The 27,848-nt window shown below is 38.9% G+C and overlaps 1 protein-coding gene across 6 annotated transcripts in view; it reads left to right on the top strand.

The window, feature by feature from the left end:
• grid2 (glutamate receptor, ionotropic, delta 2) overlaps window positions 1-27,848 on the top strand; it is a 535,356-nt gene that overhangs the window by 391,573 nt on the left and 115,935 nt on the right. For all 6 annotated transcript variants that reach the window (XR_006377990.1, XM_044195946.1, XM_044195941.1 and 3 more), the window contains exon 8: window positions 387-506. Coding sequence is in view for 5 of the 6 variants with exons in the window: in XM_044195946.1 (XP_044051881.1) it covers window positions 387-506 (120 nt within the window). In the remaining variant the exon portion in view is untranslated. The remainder of the gene's footprint in view (window positions 1-386; window positions 507-27,848) is intronic.

Raw genomic sequence — 27,848 nt, forward strand, 5'->3', positions numbered from 1 at the left:
TATGTAAATCACACATATTTTAGTCTATTACAGCAAAAACATTTTCCTATTCAGTACCCATACTTACTGATGAAATATAATAATTTCATAAGGGATGGGCAGATGATTCATGTCTCAGTTTCACTGTGATCAGTTATCATATCTGATCTTTAGCGAGGATAAAAATAGAATTTAATGTCAAATTTTACAGGGAGAATTACTGATGAGGCCTATAATAGCCAAATGAATATTGCACCATTGATGAGAACTGACATTATTATAGTGAATAGGATCATGACGACAGTCACGACTATGATGTCCCCAATTCAATGATCAATTTTATCAAACAACAATAATAGTGAAATTAATCAACAGTCAAATAAAAACATTCCATCTTGTACTTGCAGTTCGGAGTGAGCGGCCTCACCAGTTTCCTGGAGTTCACTGACAACGGCACTAACCCCAACATCTTCTTTGAAATCCTGGGAACAAATTATGGAGAAGACAGGGGACGAGGAGTCAGTAGGGTAAGTAGTTAAAACAGAACCCCTGTGCAGTGTACTACTGTGGGTGAAGGGGGAATCATTTCTGCTCTAATGCGTAGAATGAATTTACATGATTCCTGGATTTACAAGGGATTTTCACTCCCTTTCATCTCATATTTATTCAGGTATTTCTTTCCTTATGGCTGTCGCCCCTGTGTAGAGAACAGTATTTACATCTAGATTTTTCTGGATTTTTTCCCCCAAACCTTCTCTAATTGCAGCTGAATAATGCAACGTCTTTACATTTGTATCTCTTTAAATTCACAGTCCTCTTCTTTGTTTTCCTGTGTTTGGTTGCTAGTATATATATATTTTTTTATGTTTTTCTGTGCACCAGTAGGATGGAGCATCAGCCCAGCAACTCACCTCCTCTTCAATAAAGCCTTGTGTTAATTAGATTAATTTGATGCATTTTCAAGTGGTATTTGGTAATGATACATGCATAATGAATTTTAACGGGCCTCATGAAAAACATCCCTTCCCAACACATGCTTGCGCACACATATTCATAACACTGTTTATTGATTTTGTGTGTATGTGTGTGTTTGTTTGTGTTTGCATGGGTGTGTATGTGTCTGTCTTTTTGCAAACAATATATTCAATGACCCTCAATTATAGATGATGCTGTAAACTCAAATCTGGTATGTAAATTCTAAACTTCCTGTATAACAAATTCTGTTATACTTTTTATGTGTATATTGTTAGGCTCAACATAACATACATATCAGAATCAGAATCAGAAATACTTTATTGATCCCCGAGGGGAAACTCTTTTGTTACAGATGCTCACTATCACGTCAGTGCACACAGGAATAGATGTTCTAAGCAAATCAAAATATAATACACTATAATACAGGTAAGATAAATTAAGTACAAAGTGGATATAAGTATAAAATTACATTACCAAAAATACAAAGTTGATTTACCGGTTGATGATAAGTATGTACGGTATAATAATACAATGTAAATACATGTAATAGTGCATGTACTGTCAAGTTAAGTGTAGCTTATTAAGATGATTATGAGACGGTGGATATTGCACAGCAGTAATAGAAGTATGAATAAATATCAATAAATTAAACTGAAAGCAGAGTATATTGCACCGGAGTATTAAATAGAGAATATTACACATTATTTTAAGTATTGCAGTGATGTTAATGATCCAATGTCCAGTTTAATCACTTAAGGTTATATAGACTGACACTTAGAGGGAGGAGTTAAAGAGTTTGATGGCCACAGGCAGGAGTGACTTCCTGTGGCACTCTGTGGTGCTTTCTGGGGGGATGAGTCTTTCGCTGAAGGTACTGCTTTGTTTGAACAGCATGTCATGGAGTGGGTGGGAGACACTGTCCAAGATGACATGTAGTTTGACCAGCATCCTCCTCTCTGACACCACCAATAGAGAGTCCAGCTCCACCCCCACAATGTTACTGGCCTTACGGATCAGTTTGTTGAGTCTGTCAGCGTCCACTAACCTCAACCTGCTGCCCCAGTATGCAACAGCATACAGGATAGCACTGGCCACCACAGACTCATAAAACATCTTCAGCATTGTCCGGCAGATGTTAAAGGACCTCAGCCTCCTCAGAAAATAGAGGCGGCTCTGGCCCTTCCTGTAAAGAGCTTGACCATGCTTAACACAGACCATAACATCGCAAGCTGACTACTCAATTTTAGTGGATTATGCATATAGGTGTGAAAACAGTAGATATGGGTTAACATATGAGACCCAGACTTGCAAAGCATAATCCTTCATAAAATTCTGTTGGACATAGAGACATCACACACACACAGTGTCTGTCCTCCATACCAGAGGGATCTCTTTACAGATAACAGTGTAGATAGTGAGCTGTGATTATGGATAATGTGGTGAGACACCAACATAACGCAGCATGCCATCACAGACAAAATTAATCTTTAAAGCACAGCATAATTACATTTAGGCACAATTCCCTAATCAGAGAGCATAATTACTTCTGAGGGAATTAAAGCACTTGTTATACAGTATTCCTGCCACAGTCTCCCTTAATACTCCGAACATTTGTTGGTCTGTCATTGGGATTCAATTAAATTCATACATGGAATCAAATGACTAAAGAGAGGCTTATATTCCTCTCATATCCTCGCCTGCATATTAACTTTCTCTTGTAACTGAATCGTGCCTTTCCAAATGATGTGGATCCCTGTAAAATGGTGTTCATATTGGGCATCTAACCTGCAATAAAAGCATGGCAGATATATGTCAGGCTGCAAAAAAGGTTAGTGAAAATAACCTGGCTCTGACCACTTCACCACCACGAAGAAAAATGTGTTCAAAGCAAAAGCAAAAAGGGAATTAAAGCCTTGGGATAGCAGAAGAAAATAAAATGGTAACCATCTCATGTTATTTAAGCATTCCATTACCTGTGTTCCCACGGTCACATTTGCAACTGTGAGAATGTTACAGAAAAGTTGGCTTCATAATATCAATTCAGACCCATTTCCTTCTCATTGCAATGGACAAGAACTGCTATGTATGTAAAATTATTTCTTCTATTCTTGTCTGCAGTGTGAGCATGTAAATACAGGTGAAAGGTGAATGAAGACCTCCATGTAAATTGATTATTATAAAAAAATGAACCCTGTCTCTCTCACCCCAGGTTAACATCTTTTCTTGTGTAATGATGGCTTGAGTGATAATACTTAACTCTCAGGTTAATTATACTGTAGGAATCATCAGTGAAGATGGCTTTTGAGTATAATGCATACAAATATCGTAGTCCAATATGGCTGCGGTGCTTCTTCCATACATTCACTTAGAAGTAACCAGGAACATAATACCTTCCCAATCATGTGACATGATAAAAAATACACACACAAAAAAACTAAAATGACTTGAGCCATAAGTAGTCAGCCTAATACTTCATGAATCAGCTTATAATCCCAATCAGCAGTAGCAATAACTTTAATTTAATGACATGGTTGAAAACTGGGGTGGTGGTGACGCATTTCATCTTGCAATGCAGTGGATTTTTTAAAATAGCAGCCACTGGTCAGCGAAGGTGTCAGAAAGAGCCAAATAAATTTCTTAATTTAGTGTGACATTTTAGAAATGTTAATAATGGCAGAGTAACAACAACTATCAAATTAAAGGACTTGCAACAGTTTTCTTTAATTTTCATTCACAGATAGCAGGCAAGGTTCCTCATAGATTGGGGAGCAGTTGCATTTCACACACAGAGAAGGGATAATCATTATAGCAGCTACTGTATTAGCTTTTTCAAACATTTACTTGAACAAAGTCTCTTGGAAATGTCACCTAACTTAAATGTTATGTTCAGTGTTACATTTTAATGTTAGCATGTATTTAACATTCCCCACAGTCACATGATAGAAGGCTTATCTGCTAAATATTTGATCCATAGCATTTGCAAACCTTCCTTAGAACAACTTATTGTTCTATTATTTAGCCTCTGGTAATGTTGTGTCTTAACAGTTGTGGGCACTGAGGTTTCACCTGACAATGACCTTCCCTAGAAGAAATATTTTTAAGTCTTAAACCAAATTAAATTAACCTTGTTTTTTTTTTTAAATAAATTATAGATCATCTCTCTCTCTCTCTCTCTCTCTCTCTCTCTCTCTCTCGCTCTCAATTCAATTGGAAAACAGATGTTAACATGTTCAGCACGTGTGAAATGAAAAAATAAACAGAAAAATCTGCTATTTGAATATATACAGATAAGTAAGATATATATATATATATATATATATATATATATATATATATATATATATATATATATATATATATATATATATATATACTATAGTAATAATAATAATAAAAATATTGACTTGCAGTTCAAAATACAAATACAAGTAAGTGAAAACTACATAAACATTGCAACATTTATTTTTATTTTATTTTATGAATGTGTGCATCCCCATGTATTTTATATAGAAGAGCCAGTCTGTCTCTTCATATTTCTGAATTATGGACAACAGGCCCCAAAGAGCCCAACTACTGCATATTGCGACCACTGGGATATTGAGGTATAAATTGAGTGTGTGTCTGCCTGATCACTCCATTAACAGTATATGGCTACTCCCATAATTAAAGTATTAACTCTGCATTCTGTTGAGAATATCACTTAACCTGAGCTTTCTTTCCAATCCTCCCTCACTGTTCTGTCTCCTCTTTCAGTCTTCTTTCTTATCCCTGCTGGAGTCTCACTAATGACAGGCACACAGCTTTTTTGTTTTGTTTTCCTATCTTGCCTTAATTAAGTAATTCTTCTGAGGACCTCTCTCTTTCTCCCCTACTGCCTTCCCTCTTCGTCTTTTCTTGTCTTTTCCCTTCCTCTATCCTCCCTGCCATTTTATGAATCTTCCACCCCTCGCCAGTCTGCTTTCAACTTTTTCAATCCTCAATCCCTTGTCAAGACATTTACCTCCATCATACCTCAAACATATGCATACAGTTGTCTAGTGATAATGATAGTAGCAGACACCTGAGATCATCATAATTATTACTGCAACACTGTGGTAGAATTGGCTTTCTGCTCCATTACCTACAGTGGCTATACATGGGAGCCTATCTCTCTCTCTCTATGCATCTACAGGCATGCCAGGCTCCACTGCTCTCTTATATAGAGGCGACAAGTCTTCCATGTGTAATTGCTTTCGTTAGCTATCTGCAGCGTCTTAAATGACTTCAGAGAGGAAAATATGGCATTAGATTTATACTTTAGAACCAGCGCAATAAGTAAGGTTGTGGTATAGAGAAAAAGGAGGATGGGGTGGGGGGTGGGGTGATGTGTGAATAGAGAGAGACTGATACGTCGCCAGATTAAGGAAAGGGTTAGATGTGAAGAAGAGACAGTTAAAATGAAACAGGCAGATGAGCCAGAGAGACAGCTACCAAGGAGATAGATGACCTAATCCTTATAGATCCAGTACAAGAGATAGAAAGGCAGCACAGGTCATAATAGAGTCACGATCATTACACTCTTTCTCTCTCACATATGCTCGTGCTCTCTTTTCTCTCTTACATCGGCACATATTCTCCATCTTTTAAAAGAGAGACAGAAATATTATCCCTCTTTACATGAATCAATGACCTGCAAACTGCAGTGCTCTTAAATTGAGGTCACCTTCAATTATCATCCCTTGTCTCATCTGACATATGTGCTAAATTACGCTAAGTGACTTCAGAGAGTCATGAGACCTTGGAAGCCCTCTCACAATCCTGTCATCATGAGAGAAACATTTCTTCCATTACATGTTTTCAACGATTGAAAATTCTTTTTTATGTGATGTGTTAATGCCCACCAATTCAAACACACATAGTAGCTGCAATTCACTCGGGAATGCGCACATTTGCATAAATCTTCTGGCATGTTTGAAAATGCTATGCTAACCCTTTTGGCTTTACTTTGCATGACAATTAATGTCAGTCTGCATGACCGGCAGTACATAACGTAGAGAAACACTGGGTTTCCTCTACTTTCAACTAGCCACATAGACATGCATGCAGAGAGGATTTGTTATCAAACATTACCCATTTCAACTGAGTTCCAAACACAGTTAATTATTGTTGACAGAGTTTCTTTCATAAGGCTAAGCCATAGTGACACACCACACAAAGCTGTTATATTCCTTTTTCATAAAATGTTACAGAGAATAGATATTCTCCACAGACACATGTATTAACTTATGGATTGGGATGCAAAATCTGAATCAAGCTTCTCTGTTGTTTGTCTCTTCGTTGCAAGAATGGTAGTGAATTTTTGTGAGCGCCTGTCCCAGAACAAGTAGCTAAATATTTTATTTAACTTGTTCCAGCTCTATTGAATTTACAGCACACCACTGCTTTTTTAATATCTTTTAATTTTTAATGGTTAGTGTCATAGAAGGATATTAGTTTTACTTTTTGAAGAGCTTTTCTTTGACATTGCAGTCTATGAGGACAATCTCCAAGTCTGAAAAACTATGAAAGGATTGAGATACGCTTAATGAATGGCCTTTGCATGTTTTTTGGTTTAATGGAGTGAACACAATATCTTATTCTGGCGCAACACAGTACCCTAAGAAATGTGGATAGCTTCACCCTGTTATTGGCTTACAGACTAATATCCTGTTGCTGGTCTCTGTTCAGATGTTACTGTTATCTGCTCACAGTAGGAGTAGGCTCCACCAGGACTCATCCAGATATCAGCTGTTGAAATCAAACATGTCTGAAATATGTGCAATGGCTTTTAGTGGATTGGGAGCCCAAACTAATGTTGATTTTGTTATTCCTTAACATGACTAGAATCTAGAGCCATGCAGCTAGCATGGCTAAAAATCTGTTCTGATACGATTCAAAATTAAACACAAATTAGATACAATGTAAAAGTAAATCTGTAAAAGTGCATTTGAAGCAGTGATTTAGTAACTATACAGATATAGCATGATTTGTCTCATATAGTTTATAGAAAATGTCTATGGAAGGTTTGTGCAAACTTCTTAAACTGTACATGCACCAGTGTTTCAAATTAAGCACACTCAAGTTTTACTCAGAGCTGAAATACTAAATAAGACGTAAAGGCCGGATCAAGATTTCTGATAATATCAAATATGCCATGGTTGCTAACAAGGAAATGAGCATAATAAGGTGTTTAATAAATTGAGATTTTTTACGCACAGTGTGTAGAGCAGCCTTTCAAGCATGCTCTGATCATGGAACAAAATAGTGAGGATGCAGCTCTAAAGGGCAAGTTAGCCAGCGCTATTTTAGGGAGGTTAGATGAGGGGCATCACCACTGGAAATGATTATTACAATTATGTAAAAAAGTCCTGCAGGGTGAGATAGAGAGGGTGATGTGAAAAGAGAGAGAGGTTAGAGAGGAGGTACCGATGAGTCACATAGAAAAACAGCAGAAAGAGAGATGGGCATTATGGGAGTCAGAAAAATGAGACATAGATAGTAAGTTAGAGGGGAAGTAAAGTAAGATAAATAAATCAGAGAGAAAGAGAAAGCAACTCGGGGTGAAAACATGCAAAGAGTGACGGGCGGAAAGATACTGACAGAGAAAAAATATCTCCAAGGGGAAAGATCCCTATTTCCCTCCAATTTTCCGTCCTATTAGGTAGATTTGCATGTATCTTTATTCAGCGTGTCTCCCCCACCTCCAGGGCAGGTGGGAGATTGCGGAAAGAATGGAGGGGGCAGGAAGTGGAAGAAGGGGGGATGCAGTAAAAGATGCATGGATGAAAGGAAGATAGGAAAGGGGAAAGAAACAGGAGGGAAGAACTAAGGAGCAGAGAGGGAGGGAAGAGAGGACGTCATTGATTTGTCCTGCTTCACAGATTCTTTTCCCCTCCTTCTTTCCGTCTTGGTCATCTCACCAGATACCTGTGTGTCTCTGTGTGTGTGTGTGTGTGTGTGTGTGTGTGTGTGTCAGAAGCTCCCAAGCTATCTTCATGAGTTGGAAATTGGAGAAGAGGACAAAGCACATCACAACCTCTCCCTCCATGCATACACAGAGACACTTAGCCCACTGGTTCAAAGATACCATTTAGAGAGTCTCTTTGTCCTTTTCCTCCCCTTCCCCTCAGTCTTTTTTTCCATTTTGTCTGCCTCTCATATTGGATTATCCTTGCTTTTTATGTGAAGTATAGCCTAATGCAATGATATGATATGAAATGGATCTTGGAGAAGAACAATTTTCAAAGGAAAAAAAACAGTTTGTTCTCTGTTTTGTTTTTATTTATTCTTCGTTTATTTTTCTGATCAATATCTTCATGTTAGCTATATTCTGGGACATTTCTTTGATTATTTATGTTGTAGTTGATTGTGATGGGCCTCCAAACTTTTCCAGCATGTAAAGGAGTTATGTTGTTAAGATTTGAGAATTCTTGACATTCAGTATTGTGAATTTCCAGCATACCCAATTTTAAAACCTAACTTTAAAACTTAAAATTAGTTCCCTGCCATCTTGTGAATTGTGAATTTCTGGGTTGTATTGAGGTGGGGCAAACAATCTGCAAAAAAACACAGGTCAGTGTTGACCTGTTGGGAACCTGTCAATCAAGTTAGCATGATCCCAAACATACTTTAAACCTTAACATCCTGTCATTGGAACAAATTACCAATTGCCACCACAGAAAAAATAATGGCTTTGTATTGCAAGGGAAGTCCATTCACTTCAATACACCCAGGGTTTTTGGAGCCAGCATGTAGCAGCCATTAAAAGAAACAAGTACGTCTACATTCACTGCAACACTTAGCTGTGGTGTTTGCTGCTTGATATGGAAAACCTTCATAAATTTTTACAGTGGCCTGTGTGTGTGTGCAAGAGCACTTCAACTTAGTTTTTCATTTAATATTACAAAACATTTGGTTTCATTTGGAACCCCCGCTCAACCTGAACTGAGTAAAAATTTACAAAGACATTTTCAAAACAAAGATAACGTAAAAGCAAAGGTTTTATTTATTTAGGATGTGTGGTGACTGAGCCTGCCATACATAATAGTGTCTGTTTAATACTCTTGTTTTTCTTGGTGGAGTTCAATGAAAAGATTGATATTAAGTTCATCTCTACAAAAATGATATGTTCACGACTTGTGTAGCCCAGCTTAGCACAAACAATGGAAGTACAGAGGAGCCGCTTGTCTAGCGGCACATCAGAGGTGCTTTCAACAAATTCTGCATTAATACATGTAGAGAAAGAAAATAAAACATTGTTTTTAGCAACAGCTAGGCCCAGTGAAAGCATGCACATCTCATACTGAGAAGAAGACTTTGTTTGGCTTTTCATGCTGTAAAAACTCACAGGTGATGCTTGCCGGAGAGATATATTGTTATTGTTTTGACTAAGAGCTGTTTCTTACGGTAACTGTTTTTTTTTCTCAGCTGACCCCAGGGGGGCGCCGTAGTCTCCCACTGCTTTGTCATGGACCAATATCACTACTGAACTCACAGAGATTAAAGTGATATTGATCTTCTCATTTAACACCCAGTCAGACAGCAAACAAGCATATTTCCCAAAATGTTGAAGTATTCCTTTAAGGCTTCAGTTCTCAGTCTTATCTTTTATCCTGTCCTTCTCTAAAGTGTGGCTGAGGCAGGAGTGCTAAATAGCTTTTTTTCAACCTTTGTGATAACAGCTTTTACCCTTGTGAACTCCTGAATACTTGAGTATTTGTAGGATTCTTCTGTGGCTTGATTGATGTCGACAATTTGTTTTAGCTGGAAGGTCGTGTCAGTCATGAGTGAACACACATGCGCTGATCAGCAAGTTATATTCTGGGTGACCACAGCGCAGTGGACACTGGACACTAATTGAAGCTGACAAACTGCCTCTGGTGTCCTTGGATCAGCTAAGTGTGGCAGCGCATATGAATTTTTGCTCTGTGTGTCTCTGTCTCTGTGTATATATGAGAGAGAAGAGAGCTATCAAAAAGCATAGAGAGATACAGAAGGGGGGAGAGATTTAGAGAGTAATAAGGGGAGCAAATAAGTGAAGCAGACAAATATGAAAACGCAGAGGAGTGGGAGACAGCATTTTTTAACTATTACCTGCTGTCACACAAACCCCATTGGGACATTCATTGTGGTGCCAAACAAAAACACCCGTTGTGTAAACAGTATGGGTAACACCAAACACTAGCCCGGCAGCCACTCGTCTGCTTCTCTGTTTGTTGAGACAAGCCAGGAGAAGTTTTATTCCCCAGATGCTCCACTGTCAATCCTGTCTCATGTCTCAGCAAAGACAAGATTCTGGCAGTGACATAAGGAAACCAAGCATAAGCACACTGATTTTTAAGAAAAGGCTGCTACTGTATAGGTGGATGCATATGATGAGGTTCTGCTGTATATTATCATTCAAATAATCCAGGAGTCAATGTGCTGTAACAGCTTCCAGGGTCTCATGGAAAGAAAAAAAGCGAAAGTGAAAGAAAGGATGATAGAAGAGTCATTGTGTGTGCGCATACAAAAGTTTTCAATCCGCTCCCTACCTATTTCTGGGATACTGTAAGCACAATTGTCTATATAAACCATGTGCCTGAAAAGAAAAATACACAGAAGAGTGCTGAGGAAGTCAGCTTTATAAATCTCTGATGCCAGCCCCCTTCACCAACCCCTACTCTGTTGATTTGCTCTACCACTGTGCTGCAGTGAAGTATGTCCCTGTCTGCATTTTAACAGGAACAGTGCCTTCTTTTTTTTTAAACCATACAGTATTTGAGTGAATACTGAAAGAATTGTTGATTCTTGTTGACAGAAAACAGCCATACAGTACATCTCCATTTGTGTTTGTTTGATTATAATTTTTGGCATTTATTAACCTTTCATTAATTTGTTATACTTCATGACTTTTGGACCAAGACAGGTCACTGTATATGAACACTGTTGACATTCAGGCCGGGAGAGGCTCTCTGTCTCTGGGATGTCATGTTATTAAGACAACATCACTTATTTTTCTTACTTTGGGTTATGGTAGAGAGCGAAAAAAATGGAAGACAGGCATGGTGGATTGAAGAATAAAGGTTCATAGAGATAAAAAGAAAGTGTGTGGGGGGGTGGGGGGCTGTGCGAAATGGTGAGAGGATAAGAGGAGAGATGTAGAGAAAGAGGAGAAAAAACAAAGATACAGCCATGTTTGAGCCCTCAAGCTAATGTTTTTATTGAAGTCAAGTCAGAGAGATGGATGGATGGATGAGTACAGAGGGGGAGTGATGATGGAAAGAGGGGGAAAAAGAGGAATAGGGAAATGAGGTGGGTTGTCAGTCCTTGGGTTAATCTTTGCTACGTAGTGGATGGATTGATGGATTGATGAACAGATTGACAGGAGCAGGGATGTGAAGGAGAGATAAGGGGGAGGCCTAATTGCCTGTGACCTGATTGTAAACATAGCACTGCTAAGGTGGCAGCAGAGAACGAGGAAGGGATCAGTGGAAAAGAAATGAGAGTGAGAGAGCAGGTGGTATCTGACACCAAGGTTCTGTCCCCTTGTTAAACATGCCATGGCTTTGTGAAGAGGGGCAGACAACTGGCCTGCAGAAAGAAGAGGGGAGGGGATCCCTAAACTGAAACTTTGAGGCAGCAGCAGAGCATTTCAGGGGCAGAGAGATGGTCAAGGATTACAGAACAAGAAAGAGATTATGTGAGGTGAATAATAAAATCGGTAGAGGACAGAGTGGTGAGTGTCTGCAAAGACAAATATGTCATAGAAGCAGACCAGAACGCATGTGTTAATACCATCGCTCTAGCAAGGAAAAAAAAAAATGAAGCTGAGGTTTGGTGAATCATAAGAGTGTTTGTCAGGGATACGGTCTTGCTTCTCTACAGGAAAGGACACCACCAGGCCAAAGCTCAGTCTGGTGCAATGCTGCCCAGCTAGGAAGATTTAAACTAAACTCCAGCTGAAGAATACAAAGGAGGTGGACAGGCAGACAAACACGTAGACGGGAAGGCATGTAGACAAAAACAATGTACAGGGTAACGCATAATTTTTAATCTGACAACTGTCCAAGGGACCAGCAATAGGCGAGGGTGCGAAGAAATAAAGAGGCACAGTGAGAATTTGAGCTGTGTAAGGAGAACCTGTAGCAAACTGGACAGGTGTCCTGGTGAGCGAATAGCATAACCTGACATTACCTTACTTCTCCATGAAATTGACAAATTTCCCACAACTTTCCACATTTTCTTTGAGTTAAATCTGTGCTGGCTCTTTGACAAGTATTCCCGGTGGCACCAGCAGAAGCAGAGGCTGCTGCAATAATGGAAGTGATGAAGGAGCTGTGTGAATTGATGGGACCCATCACAGTCTCACACTGGTCCTGGTTGTAACATCCTGTCCTTAACTCCATTATATTACCAGACCCATAATCCTCCTGTCTAAAATTAGCAACCCTATATGACTATGGTTTTCGTCACCAACTCCCCACTATAGAGAGGGTTAGAGAAACATAGAGTAGCTGCATGACTTCAGTTCTTTGGCGTAATCCTGCCTCTAGAGGCCAATCTTGGCCTCTTCACTCTTCCACTGAAAAATCAGTAAATAGCTAGTAAATAACCCAAAGCTATTAAGAACACCAGCCAATTATTCCCCTCATAATTACTAAGTTCTCATTTTCAGGATGAAGTTTTTTCATCACACATACACTTACCATATATAATATTACCACAATAAGAGTTCCCCGGACAGCATTTAACCCCCTAAGAACCACTTTACTAAGAAAATCACAGTAAGGACACAACATTTTCTTTAACCCACCCAATAGTGTTATGGTCCATATATATAGGACAGGGGCACCATCACCCCACACCATGCATCTACTCCTCATTAAAGCTGCAACCAGCCCTTACACAAGGGCATATACTGTAGTACTGTAGTATACTGTGTAAACATATATAACTGGATACCTGTCCTTGGTAGTTTTCCTTGCCTTCTGCCCAGTGTATCCTGGGATAACATGTAGTCCCTATGACCCTTAAAAGGATAAAGAAATTAAACTTAACTGAATGCAGGCTACTAATCAAAATGGGTTGTTGGTCCAGTCAATTGCTGCAACTTGTCCTTGAAATAAAACCTTAGACCTAAGAATGTGTGCTGTTCCACTGAAAGGTATTAATCGCTTTTTTTCAAAATATCTCTTAAATAGCTTTTATCTATTTGTGTTAAATTCTAAAAATAAGGAAATTAATTTCTCTATCTTTTATCAGGTTTTTAATTTGCTGCCATTGGTTTCTCTTCCTCATTCCCTGATAAACACACACATACACTCACACCACAGCCTACCTCAGTCAATCAGGGGACTGAATACCAAACACTTATATCATGGAATAATCTAGGAGTGAATCACCACACAGTAGATTTTCTTATAGGCTTAATAAGCATAGGCAAGAAGGATTTACGGTGTGTACGTTCCTCTGTGTGTGTGTGGTTACACATACTAAAGTGATTACAGTAGGAGGAGCAGATTTGCATTGGTTTGATATGCCATCCATCTTTCCCTCCCTGTTCTTCCACCTCTTGTCAGCCCTCCTGCTCTCATTTCATTTCCTCTCCTCTCATCTCTTTTCCTGTCATCTCATTCGGTGCCTCGCTCTCTCTCTCTCTCGTTCTGCCTTCTCTGACTTTGCAATAGGCCCTTTTAGGACCAAAACTCACTGAATTATGTTAAGGTGTGACTATCCATGCCATGCCCCTGGTCTGTCTATCTGTGTCTCCAGCCTCAGACCACATCCACATTAATGCTGGTCTGGTAACACTTTCTTTTTTTTGTTTATCCTATTCTGTATTTAGCCTTCCATTCAAAAAGCAGTCAGCATTTTCCACTCCTGAAAATTAGCTTTTCGAAAAATCTCTCTTAACTGGATGAATTTAAAAAGTCTCAAGTTGTAGTGTGAATAATGAAAACTGAGGTCTTTGAAAACAGACATATGATTGTCAGCTTGTCAGCATTCTGCAAATATGGCCTGAGTACTTCAGCTTAGCGGTAATGTTAAGAAGACAACTTTCTGGCACAATGTTTCTCTCTTGAAATCCAGAAAAAAGAATTCATCTGGGGGAAAAAAAACAAGAAATGGTCACAATTAAATCTCAACTGTTGCTTACCTGGCTAGGCTTAACTGCACACAGCAAAGGAATGCATTGACATTAATAATTTAAATTGTTGATCTTATACTGTTTCTCTTAGTGATCATTTTAAATGGAACAGCAAAGAATAAAGCACAGTAATACAGCCACAACGATACACTCACAACAGATAAAGTTTATGAAGAATTATATTAGACCAAGTGTAGAAGTGAATAATATTTAGTGCAGAACTTGACCAACAAAACATGGTAATTTGGGTGGAAAAGAGTCCAGACATTAATTCTCATCTTTCTTTATTTTTATTTTCCTTCTTTGTCATGTTTGTAGCCATTTGTTGTCTTATCCATTTAGTATAAGTATACTTATAAGTATAAGTAATATTAATAGTATTCATATGAATAGTATTTATCCACCTCCAAAGTCACTCTCTTACCCTCAAACACCTTATTGCTGCATGTTTTCCATCTTACTATACATTTTTTTCTACTCCTCCCTCTCTCTTTTTATCAGTCTAATTTTTGTCTCTTATGTCTGCCCTTCCCATAGCACTCTTTCTTGTCTCCTCTGTAATGTCCCTCCTTCTCTCTCTCTTTTGCTCTCCCTCTCTTTCTCTCTGCCAGCTAGGCCTGCAGGCTTTCAGCAGCATTACAGCGTGTAAACCTCGGATTACAGCAACCAGAGTCTGCCTAGCACTGCATGCCTCTGTGGATCACAAATACACAAGTGTGTGAATACACACCCACCCACATGCCACTTACACATACACATGCAAGATATTTACATAGCCAAGGACACACATGAACCTTACAGACAGAAAATACACTTATGTACATAGCACACAGACATACACATACTGTGTACACAACCAGAATGAGTACACATTGAGTACACACACACAAGCTTACTGTGCACAAACACCCACACAGTTGTATTCCATCTCAAGTTCCATAACTCCCTCTTTGCTCCCCATGTCGCTACAACAGCTAACTCGCTAGAGGATTAGCTCCCCTCTCCTCGTGTGCGTTTACCTAACTTCTTTACTGATTTTTGCTGCCATTTACCCCAGCTGCCCTCCCTGTACTTCACTCTGTTGCTGGCCGCCTCCCTCCACTCAATGCAGGTTGTGAAGGACACATAACACATTCGTTAAGGGGTGCCCTTGAGCAAGGTAACTAAACCAACACTGTCTCCTAGAAATTGCAAATGATTAAAGTTTTTTAAGGAACGCATGTGCCACGTCGCACAATGTTCAAACTGAATGTACAGTATCTGTAAAACATCATCTGACAATGTATTTCATTTAATTTTCCCTACAATGTCCTCTCTTGAAATACATTATCCGCTCATAGCAATTAAAGCATGATAAAACTTCATGGTTGTGTTTAGGCACTCACAGCACTTGGTTAAGGTTAAGAAAAGATGGTGGTCTTGGTTAAATATTGAAAAAGTTAACAGAGACTTGAAGCATGAGAGTATGTGTTTACTTTATTAAGATTTAACTGAAATTACAATCTTTTCCTAAACCAAAGTGTTTTTGTTGCCTTAACCTAACCAAATGTGGGATTCAGTATGTGAACCCCTGGTTTTTGATGTCAAAGTCCTGCGCTTTGTACACCCACCATCCATCCTGACCACCTACCTGCGACTTCTGTGTGGTACAAAAGTACCACAAAAACATAGTATTTCGTTCAGTGGGAAAAAAAAACATTGCCAGTGAACATAATTCATGTAGCAATTACATTTTCAGACATATTTGCCAAAACAAGTTAGTAGTACATAAATGTAATTTCTAGAGGACAGGGTTGCTAAACCTTAAATGCTCCAATGGAACAGCACAATGGATTGTGGTTATACAGCCAGCTCTCACATGTGAATTTATGAAACTGTGTGAATTTGAACACCTTTCTATGGTCAAATAAGGATAACAAGTGGTCAAGCACTTTTTAAGTTGCTCAAGCTAAAAAGTGAAGTGGCAATTGTGTATGTGAAGCCTGAGGAGGATATACTTTGTTGCCTTAAGCAAAGTGCATTAAAAAGATAGAGGGATTCTTCTCATCACAATGGAGATACATTTTATCTATATATGGGCCCATAAGGCTTTGTGGGTTGGAATCCACTGTGGTGCCATTCTGTAGTAAATGTGCTGAAGGGTTTTTTATTTAAACATGCCCACTTCACATTTAAAACTTTCATCAGTGTCACAGAAAGTATTTTTCAAACCTTTACTTCAACATTTGATATTCTGAATGGGTAAAAATTGCCCTTCCCAGGGCAGCGCACCTGAAAATATATATTAGTTTTTCTGGGCAGGAAAGCCGTAGGCAGGGAATAGGTGAGAACAAAGAGAAGAGCATTATGTGCCCTGAATTTAATTCTAATTCTGTTTTGATGTGAAAAGGTGGATTTACTCCTTTATACCACATTAGTTCAACTTTATTGTTTCTTATCTGCCTTATGATGTTAAAGCTGTTGCAAGTGGCTTTAACCTAGTTTTTTGTTGACTTTCCCCCTGATCTTACCCCCACAGCTCAGTGCATGTGTGAAAGTTGTTACTGCATTTCCCTGATCATCTATCCATCTATTAATTTATTTCTCTGTTCCAACCTCTGGATCTCTGCTTTCTGTGTTTGTCTGTGCCCGTTGTCTTTTCCTGCTAGACAAGTGTCAGTTTAGGGGAAAAGTCAAGAGGTGTGTTAATGCAACAAAACGACTGCTTTTGGACATACTAGGCTCAGTGGCCTTCGGTGAACAGCAGGAATCAGAGTGATGGGTGACAGGACTGAATGTGTGTGTGTGTGTGTTTTGTGAGAGAGAGAGAGAGAGAGAGAGAGAGAGAGAGAGAGAGAGAGAGAGAGAGTGTTGGGCAGCTGAGAAGTGAAGGCTGCCAAGTGTATCCACTTGCCAGAATGGCTGCAAAACAGCCCCTAGCTGTCCACACGTGTGCGACACACACACACACTCTCACACAGACCAAAGATGTCAGTGTCCATTTCTTCAGAGGTACAGTACATGACGTCCAGCAGTCAGCTGTCTACCAGACCTGTCAAGGTTTTAACAGCTGAGTTATACTTACTGACTGACCAGCTTACTGGCTAGCTGACTTACAGTCCACTGCACTGAATGAACTGACTGGCTGTCAGACTGACTGATACACTGGCTTACAATCTGAGTGCAGCTGGCTGATGTTGTGTAAATTGAATTGCTAGGTGTTATTTTCTGCTTCCTCAGCAAGACTACAGGATTCAACTGAAAAATCAAATGATAAACAGGTTAGCTGGATGCAAGACATGATAGACTTCATGCAACAAATCCACTGCAAAGTTTAAAGATGAGGACTGTATGTGTCCTGGAGGCATAGTCACACAATATCAGCTTACATGTGAAAAAGTCATAAAATAGTAGATCATGGCGATTATTAATAACACTTAACAGTAATCCGATTGTAGGTAATCACCCAAGTAATTAGAGTTACATTCTTGAATTTGCCATTGATGTGAATGCAAATGAATGCAAATGACAGTAGTACTCTAATTCTGCTACTTAGACATTTTATATTACATTTACTCTTGTGATTTTCCACGCATGTGTATGATTTTTGTTTGACCATTATTTTACCTGCACACTGTTGTTGTAACAGTAGTGGAAGTTGTGGGGAATTTTCACATGTTCCTAGCCAATCACAATAACCCATGGTATTTGTGCAATATTAAAGAATGGCCCATATATGTTTATTTCAGCAATAAAATTATTCTTTCTAACTGAAACAGCAGTGGAGGTTTTATACTTTTTAATTTTTAAATTGAATATTATATTTTATTAATTATCCCTGCTGTGGCATGCTTTTTGAATCACCCCTGCAATATACAGTCAACTGGTGTAGTGGCAATGAAAAAAGATTTAAAAAATAGAAGACATTAACACAGTAAAACTGGCCTGGTGCAGTTCCATTTATAAAACAGAAATCCATCTACCTCAAGATTTGTCAGCGAGCTTTATGTAGAACCTGCAAAAAGGTTTCAGCAGGATTATGGCTCTCTGCTTCTCTAAGATAGTAATTCACAAAGTTTTAGTGGTGATCCAGATAGATGCTCAACTTTTTCTGAAGATTTTATATAAATCATCTGTAGTGGGATGAATGAAAGCCTGTCCATGTTGGTGGATGAATCGTCTGAATTTCTGTCACTTTTTCAGATACCGCCCTCACAAAGTTGATTAAAAAAGGTTATGCAGACAAAAGTAAAATGATGTTGTACATGTAGCAATCTCTAATGGTTTAAAACCACAATTCTAAGGCACATTTTACATTCCATTTCAGTATGATATCTCACTGCATATGTGCATGTATAATTTCTAATCCCATATGTATGTGCATGTATTATTTATAAACCAATGGTATTTAATGACTTTAGATTATTCCTGCTGTGGTTAACTTCACTTAAAAGTCCCTATGGATTTACTTCTTCATCTGTACATGCATCTTTATGTCATTTTGTTGTGGGGGCAGGGCATATGAGTAGCTTTGCATACATTTTCAGCCAGTGCAATCTCTGCCAGGATGCTTCTTCAGCTTATATGTGTGTGAAGTCTTGCTAAACAGATATGATAACAGATAACAGGAGAGAAACTGCACTTATCAAGCCACAGGTATAGATCTTATATACATATTATCGCACTAAAAGTAAGGTAGCAATTTATGCATCCCCGAGTGTGATAGCAAAGAGAGGAGAGAAGCCTAAAGACCTAAGACATATGCCTACCTGCCTGCATTTATCCCAAACACCAGACAGACAGGCAGACATGGAGAAATGATGGAAGAAAGAGGAAGGGAGAATGACAGAAATTTGAGAACTTTTCCTCCTGTTAACACTATCGAAGAACTTTTTGCAGGTAACTCCTATCAGGTCAAACTTGTATTCCCCACTGGATCCTCAACCTTTCAGCAGTCTTCCATCAGTCTCCTCATCATTACACTGTACGGTCTGACATCTCTCCCCTTATTTTCCTATGGGGGAGAGTGAAAGCAGTGACAGAGAACATCTTTTTTTAAATGACTTTGCTCCTGTTTTTTCCTCCAAATCTCTCTCTTACATTCTCTGTCTGCTCTACCAGGTGATATCATGAACCAAAAGCAGATTTCATTTACAACCAAACAGTACAGTGGGTGACTGTACTGATTAGCCTTCAACCAGTCTTCAACTATCTTCAACCAGTGAGGAGGAGTCAGAAGACTCAGTGAAATCATGTATTTTATTGGTTCATCATAAAACATTGAAGGGCACAAGGAAGTTGCCAGAAATCTTTTGGTGCGCTATGGTAAGCAGGCTTGTTTTGCAGGTCCTGAATTTTGTATAGATCTATCCCGTCGTCAGGTGCTGTGTCAACTAGATGTGCGGGGGCACAGGAAGAACATCTCAAGTCTTTTTCTCCTGCTGTCGGACAATTTTTTAATGGTAATAAGCAGACACAATGTACAGACTGGCAGGACAATGATGTGCTAAGATATGGCACATTGTGTCAACTTAAGAAATGCTGTTGTGCTGTCAACTGTTCATTTGTGGTCATCAGGGTGGCGAGCACACAGAACCATTCGGACTTTGTCATTTGTGCAACGTCTCAATGTAATGACCTGTACATCAGGGAAGGGGCTCACTAGTGTTTAGAGAAATAAAGTCTTCTTGAGATATACATATATTTTTTAAAAATATTTTTTAATTTTTCATCTAGTGTAAAAACCTTGGATAGTTATTGAAGCCCATATTACAGAATAATCTACCATCACTACTACTACTTCAGAATGCTTAGATTGTCTTGTTATCCAATTGATTTCATAAAGGCAAGTTTGAATTTAATTATATATATTTTTTTTTCTCTTTGTCAACAGACAATTACTATAACCATGGTTTTATATTGCAATGTGCTAATGTAATCTCCAAACATTCAGGTAGTGCGTAGAAAAATTCAAGTCAAGCTTTCGACAGTTAAAACATACCGATGTCGAGCCACAAAAGACTCTCAGAATATGCACAGTACGAATCAGGCCCCTAATCACTTTCATATAGGCCAATCCAATCAGAACTGGAGAATATCAGCATCACACTAAAGTAAAGCCTTGTGAGAGCAAAGTGTCATGCATTATTCCATTAGATGTTATCTTGTGGAGCTCCTCCAAAGGAAGTTAAATGATTGAGGGACAGTTTTGGTACCCAAAGTGATTTTCTGGAGGCAAAAGCTGTTCAGAATTAAAATGAAACATATCCAAAGCTGTAGTCAACACCTATTCTGCTATTAGTGGAGAAGCTAAAGAGGTCAGTTCACTGGTTCTGTAGATTTTAAGTTTTAAAAAAAAAAAACTGTTTATCTGTTTTGGAAAATGTTTGTGTGTGGGCAGTCTGGGCACCCGCCAATAGCTCTTCTGTGGAGTTTTTAGATTATTTGCAATGTCAATTCCCCCCCAATGCTTTGAGGGGGTAATGTAACCCTGCTGGGGAAAAACAGCTCTTTTTAATGGACCATGTTTCTGTTTGCACTGTTAGCTTACATATTACACAGTTTATCAGTAATTTGCCAGCAATATTTATTTTGCTGTTGTAATTGTTTTCTGGAAATCCAAATTCTATTAGTGAAGTACACAGTTGGGCATGAACTTTGCCTAAGTGGCTTTTTCAAATATAATTGATTTCCAGGTAGTAGCCTTATTATCAAAGCCACAATGATTGTAATAGGGCATACTTTTCTATATTTTATATTTTCATCACACCAACAATTTAGAACAAAATATTTCAAATAAAACAAGTGAGTCAAAAGCGCAGGAATTAAGAGAAAAGATTATGTACAATTATTTGAGACGTGGGTATGGATGAGAGATAGAGACCTGCGTCGGCACACATTCAGACAGCAGAATATAATAGAATAGAACAGAATAGAATAGAATACCTATATACAGAGATATAGGGAACTACTTTTCTCGGAGGTAGCAGGGTGGATGAGCATACTGACTATAAAATGGAGATTAGGCAGCCAGTGGTGCAGAGCACTGATACTTGTGCAGCCTGGACTGCTTGCTGCAACAAGCTGTCCCTTCTCTGTTAGATGATAAAGACAGAGAGAGTGGGACGGGGTATACAAACAAAGGGAGAGACAGAGAAAGGGTTCGTGGGCTGAAAAGAATTGGAAGAGGGATTGAAGGAAAGGTAGAGAGGGAAGAGGACAGAAGGAAGGCTTGGTGTGCAAGCTGTTTGGAGACTGCACATTCACACATGTTACTCATCGGCAGGGGAGAAAGAAGAGGGTGGGGGGGCACTGGAGGAGAGATTGGGAGACAGGAGCAGTGAAACTGCTCAGCAGCTTGTCTGTGTTCGTGCCTGGCTACTGTCTCTTTACTGCAATGGCAGACATATGAGTGTTTGGCAGAGACGACAGAAGGAGTGTTACAGAGCTAGAGGCTGGAAGTGACACACCAGTGTTTGGCAGATGAAACAAGGTTCGCACAGAGAAAACAGATTATGAATGGAGGGATAAAAAATCATATTGTATTTTCCTAGCTGTTGGTGAAGAATAAGCAGATAAACTACTAAGAGTAGTCTACAGTAACAATTCAATATTGCACTGCATTAGAAAGCCCAAAATCAAATCTCTCCCTCCACTGGTGGAGCTGATGATGTGGGGTGAGAGGAAGTGCGGCGGCTAATACAGCAATTGCCCAGGTCCAATTTCATGGGGAGTTGCTTTTTTGTCTACCAGTAGTAATTTGAGGCAGTGTAGGACAGAATTTTTGACAACATTTATTCATACTTTCTGATCGTTTTACTTCAATATACAACTTCCTGTGCATATTGATTTTGTCGCCAGCTGCTAATCTCTGTCAGTGCTGTATACACTGTCTCCAGCTCCACTGCTTCAAAATGTCACCTGCTATCGATTGCACTTTGAATTGCTGCGAGTCATATATGTAACAATCAGACCAAAAGCCACAGTTCATTGCATTGTGTACTTTGACGTGTTTGCCACAGGGAGAGAAAGGGAGAGAGGCATGAAGCCTCAACACAATCCTCAGTGATTGAGAGATGCCATTCAGGCTAGAGGATACCTACATACTGTTTGATTGTGTTCCCATTTGTGTGTGGTTTGTGTTCATCTAGGTGTGTGTGTAGGATGGAGTTCTGTAGAGTGAAGGGTTTGTTGTAACAATAAATGACTCTTCTGGCCCCCACACAGCACCAGTCGATGGTCCAATTACTTTTAAATGTGTGTGATTACACATTCCTTGAAGTGCCCAAGGTCTGTGTGTGTGTGTGTGTGTGTCTAAGTGTTAGGTGGTCACAATGATGGTGGAGGTGGGAAGGTGACTAAAGTGTATCCTGTTTTTTCAGTGTTATAGTAATGTAGACTGCTTGTCAGGTCACCATGGTGTGTGTGTTTCAACTTTATTAATCTTGAGCTCATAATAATCTCTCCATCACAATTTTTTCTTGTCCCAATCTCTCCATAATTTCATCATCATCATTCCTTCTATTCAGCAAAATAAACAGCATTATTGAGTATTTTGCTTAATTAAAAACACAAATTAAAAGTGTGTGTTATATCCACGAAACACAGGTGGACAAATTATCCCACTGGTACAAACCATCGTTCCCTGAAGGAAAAAAAAACAAAACAAAAAATAAGTCCTAGCTGCAAAGTTTGAAAAAAAAAGATTTAATGAAAACAAATGATTAGAGGAAACAATGAACAATGTGAACTAACATCAAGCTGTCATGAAAAAATATAACACCCTGCTGTGAGATATACAAAATCTCACTTATCACTTCTGCAAAATGACAACATCTGCTGCTAGTGAAAGTGATATGAATAAATCAGCACTTATTTATATCAATGTTTGCTTGAATATCAGTTTGTTTTTACAGATGCAACATTGATTCCCCCTGAGAACCACATAAAACATTAAAGCTACAATTTACCACTACTACATGTTGTATTGTTTTTCACTTTATTGCCATCACATTAGTCGTGATGATTCTAATGACTGCCAAAAAGGAACACAAATGATTATAGTAAAAACATTTTAATACCCAAATGTATTTCTTGATGGTTTTGCAGACATTAATATTCATTGAATTCTAGCTTTGGGAGAGTTGCTTTTCTTCACTGAACTTTATTAATCACTAGAACTGCCTATGAGTGAGTTTTATTTTATTTTTAATATGGTGCTCTTAAACTTTGATAGACATTTTCAAATCTTTTGAAAGCTTCCAGTGTTTGGTAGCAGTTGGAGTATTTTAATATAGAAGCTAGCAACATAAGCTCTCTAGGTAGCTGAGTTAGCTTGCCATGTCAAAACATTACAGATGATTTATAGCTCACTGGTTGTTGGAAAGTTGGAAATGTATGTGAGTTTTCTGTGTTTGAGGTAAGGTGAGTAAGCTAGCATAGCAAAACTGCAGGACACCATGCTAGAATGCATTGGTCTGTGGAGCTTAGGTTTAGCTTCAGTTATCCCAGCCCAGATCAAGGTGTGTGTGTGTCTACTTTCTTTTTATTTTGCATGTGAAGCATTTGTTTTGCTTATAATAGCTGTGCAGTAAACTACTATTTGAAATTTTAAACTAAAGGTAAGAGCAAATTTTAATTCAATTATTTTGGCTAATAAAAGTAATTAACTTAGTGTTAGCTTAACTTGCTAATGAACAAACTAATTAGCTATCTTAGTTATATGTTAAAAGAAAATACTACTACATACACCGGGTGAAGTATGATTTGTGATGTGATTGCAGCTTACAGTTGTGTGTTTGGAATACTGGGTAGTAGTATATAAATAATATATACTAATAGTATATTTCAAGGGATCATCTCATTGGGGAGTAAAATTAGCCCATGACCGTATTCTAAGTGAAAACAATAAATATAAGTCACAATATATCAATCATATGACAAAGTAACTTCTAATTAGTGTTGCTCGGAAAGACGTACATACCTATAGTCTGTAGAGCCTTACTTTAATGCTAGCTAGTTAGCTGGCTTTAGAATAGCAGATAGGATAGTAGGATAATAGGGAGTTACAGATAAGGATTGCCATTGGCTAGCAAATAAGATTTCTCCCATCTCAATATTGCTCTACAACATGTTGTTTAATCTGACGAGGCCAAGGTATAGCTCCTAGAGGTTTGTCTAGAGCTCTGCACCTAACTATATTTGTGTGCTGGGTACATGCACACAAGAGAATGTGTGCCAATCTGACTTGGGTGATTACATTAGCAAAAGTTGTTGTAGAGAAAATGGTGGTAAGATTAGGGACACGTACTGTAGAGAGTTACAGAAACAGGGAGAAAGAATGCTTGTGTCCAAAAAAAAAGACTGAACAGAAAGCAGTAAATGAGCAACAGAGGAAAGTAAAGAAAGGAAAATAGAGACAATGCTAGATGAAAGAAGAAAAGCATTGTGGGATGCTAATGGCAGTGTTTTGAAGCCTGAGTCTACATGGCTCGATCTAAGCACAGTGAGTCATTCACTTAACACACCTACAAATGCATAGTTATTTCATACTTTTGGGGGGAAATGAGTCCTTATCTGGAGCTGTGTAGATAAGCACAGGCAGTGGGCCACTCTGCTAACCAGGCTGCCATTTTAGCACCTCTCACACACACACTCCTGTTATATGAAAGTCAGAACAATATAAATATAGAGAGGAAATCTTGATATTCAGATAATGTAGCATAGTCAATTTTGTTGTAATATTGCAGAGAGGTTCTTTCATTTCATTCCGACTTACTTTCCCCACACTCATGTTTGTAAGAGCAGGTGCAGTCCAAAATAAGCCACGTAGAAAATCCAAAAGACACAAGAGAACACTGGGAAGAAGGGCTAGAACGCTTGACATGCGGGACAAAGACGATCTGACACAGAACAAAGGAAGCACACAGACTTAAATACACAGGTGAGGGCAGGATAACTAGACACATGTGAAACTAATTAGGGTGGGGCAAACAATCAAAATTGGGTGGGTGGAGGGGGTCCGGAGGATGGAGTGGAGGGCCAATTGGAAGACCTTAGGCGGACGGCCTGGGGGCAGGACAGAAGCAGGGCTGGGGGCCTCAGGTGGACCCCCTGAGGGCGGGACAGGTGTGAAGCAGAAAACCTCAGCCTGACGGCCTAAAGGCAGGGCCACAGGGCAAAGCAGGTCCAGAGGATGACCAGACGTGTGGAGCAACTTGAAATGTTGGCGACGAAGGCGGAAACCTTCCAGAGGTTGGACCAGATGCCAGCAGTGAAGACAGAAACCATCTGGAGGCCGGCTGTGGCGGCAGAACCCCTCAGGAGGCTGGCAACATGGCTGGAGATCTGAGCAGAAGACCGGCGACAGGGCTGCAGAACTGGAGGTCGACGACAGGGCAGGAGACTGCTGTAGCAGTTGCTGGCTGGCTGGGGGGAGGGCTGGGTGAAAGCTGTAAGCTAGCATGCTGGGCTGAGGTTTCTGGGTATAAAGAAAGTTTGTGAGCCACTCGGGAATGGCCTCCCTCAGCTCCGGCAATGCCGGCAATCTTGCTTGGGCATCAGAAAAATTATGGCCTCTATGTGGAAGTCTTCAACTTCCTCCTATATATCCCTGACAGTTAGGGTTAAGCCGGGTAGCAGGAGAAACAAGGAATAGGACCCAAACGCAGACTAGGAGGCAGAGCAGGTGCAATTCAGTAATTTAATGACAAAAAAATACAAAAACACAAGGGCTTACATGGATAGTTAGGCAGGCAGAGATCAAACCAGGAAAAGCAGTCCAACAAGGTCAAACAATTCCGACAGGGGTAGTCCACAATCCAAAATCCATGCAAGGTCCAAAATAAGCCAGGTAGAAACTCCAAAGACATAAGAGAATACTGGGAAAGCAAACAGAGAGAGGAAGTAAAACTACACAAGACACATGAGGCTGAACACATTACAAAATAAAACAGGAAATAGCCGAACACAAACCCAAAACCATGACATTAAAGGATTTATAGAGTTTATTAACATCTAGTGGTGACTAAGACATTGCAGCAATGTTGACAGGACTCTGCACAATTTATAGTAGCCTATAATGGACAGAAATATAAAAGTAATATTTTCTAAGAGGAATGAATGAGGTGGTTAATTTAAGCAGAGATCAAAAAGAAAAATTCAGTGAAGAGATAATACATCAAAATGCTGAATGATAATTACTGTTTATATGGCTGGTGACTCCACGTGTCTATATTGTACACCCTCCTCAGGCCATCATTCTTATCAGTAATATAATTTTATTCACTACACTGATTGCAGAGATATACAGATGCAGCCACATTTTTATTAAAAACATAACACAGCATTACAACAGCATGCACTGGCCATCATAATATGAGAGAACTAGGCTTAAAAAAGCGCTTTTTAACTAATTGGCCTTTAAAATGATCTGCGTGCTCCTACACATAGATGCACAGTTGAATACAGTTGAACCAAGAAGATGCTCTGCAAAACAAACAGTACAGTAGATGTTCACAAATTTGGATAATAATCTTAACACTCACCTTCCTTTAAAAAAACACAAATCTCAGTGGCTGGCAATGACTCATTTAGTTGTCATTTAATCATACCTTTCAAAATCCACAATGCATCATGGACAATCTATAGTGAGAGTGGAAGAGTAAAAAGATGTGCCTTTAATGCATAATGTGTGTGCATTTGTGTGTGTTTGTATCTGTATGTTTTTGAATGACGAAGTGAAGTCACATGTGTTTTCTATACAGTTGCAAACAAAGCCAGCCTACCCCCTGTTGATGGCCTCTGTGATTACTGTAGTGCTGGACAGTGTTGATTGATGTGTTTCTCCTCATCTTATTGACTTATGTTTAAACATTACAGCAAATGCAGCACAAACTACCTTCATTACAGTCCATTGCAGAATGTTCATTGCTGAATCTTCTTTAATGTTATAGTAGTAGTAGTAGTAGTAGTAGTAGTAGTAGTAGTATAGTAGTCTTAACTTCGAACATTAGCTAAGGGATTTAGCACCTCAATGAAAGCTAAAACAGATGTTTTTTATTGACTGATAGCTGGAGCAACAGGCATTGGAGGCCAACATAGCTTTCAAAATAGTCATCTATAGGAACTCTAGTTTTATGAATGCAGTCCAGAGGAATCAATATTAAGTGCCTTGCTCAAGGGTAAAATTACAGCAGAAGGCAATTCCTGTCTTCCAGAGGCAGTACAGGAAACACTAATAAAACCACACTGTTTTGATTTGGTAACTCTGTCATTATCTGTAAATCTTATCCATGTACATTCACATTGACTTCAAATATAAAGGTTGGGGCTCAGTGCCATACAGCTAAACAGGTCAGTACAAGCCTGGGATACAGTGTGCTTTGACTGGTGTGTTTGCTAAGGTTCACTTATTTACTGTACATTTGACTGTTCATTTCTGTGGTGTTTCTGTGTCTGGTGAGTTTATTCAACAGTATAATTGTGAAAATCAACACCATGCAAAACACCTGTCAGAGTTATGTAATGTAATTTAACATGTCAGCTCTATGAGTAGATGATTGATGCTGACAAAAAATAGTCGCTGAAAAATGGATTTACAATGCATCATTTGCTGCATAAGTTATATACCGGTAAAAGTGATTTGTTTTGGGTGTTTTTTTTTAGCCAATCTACAACATAATGTAGTTATGTGTTATTACTACTATACTACTATTTTCTTATTTGTACATGCATATTCTTGTATGTTTTCTCTTTTTTAGTATGTGTG

This window comes from Siniperca chuatsi, linkage group LG5 (genome assembly GCF_020085105.1).
Source record: "Siniperca chuatsi isolate FFG_IHB_CAS linkage group LG5, ASM2008510v1, whole genome shotgun sequence".
Taxonomy (NCBI): domain Eukaryota; kingdom Metazoa; phylum Chordata; class Actinopteri; order Centrarchiformes; family Sinipercidae; genus Siniperca; species Siniperca chuatsi.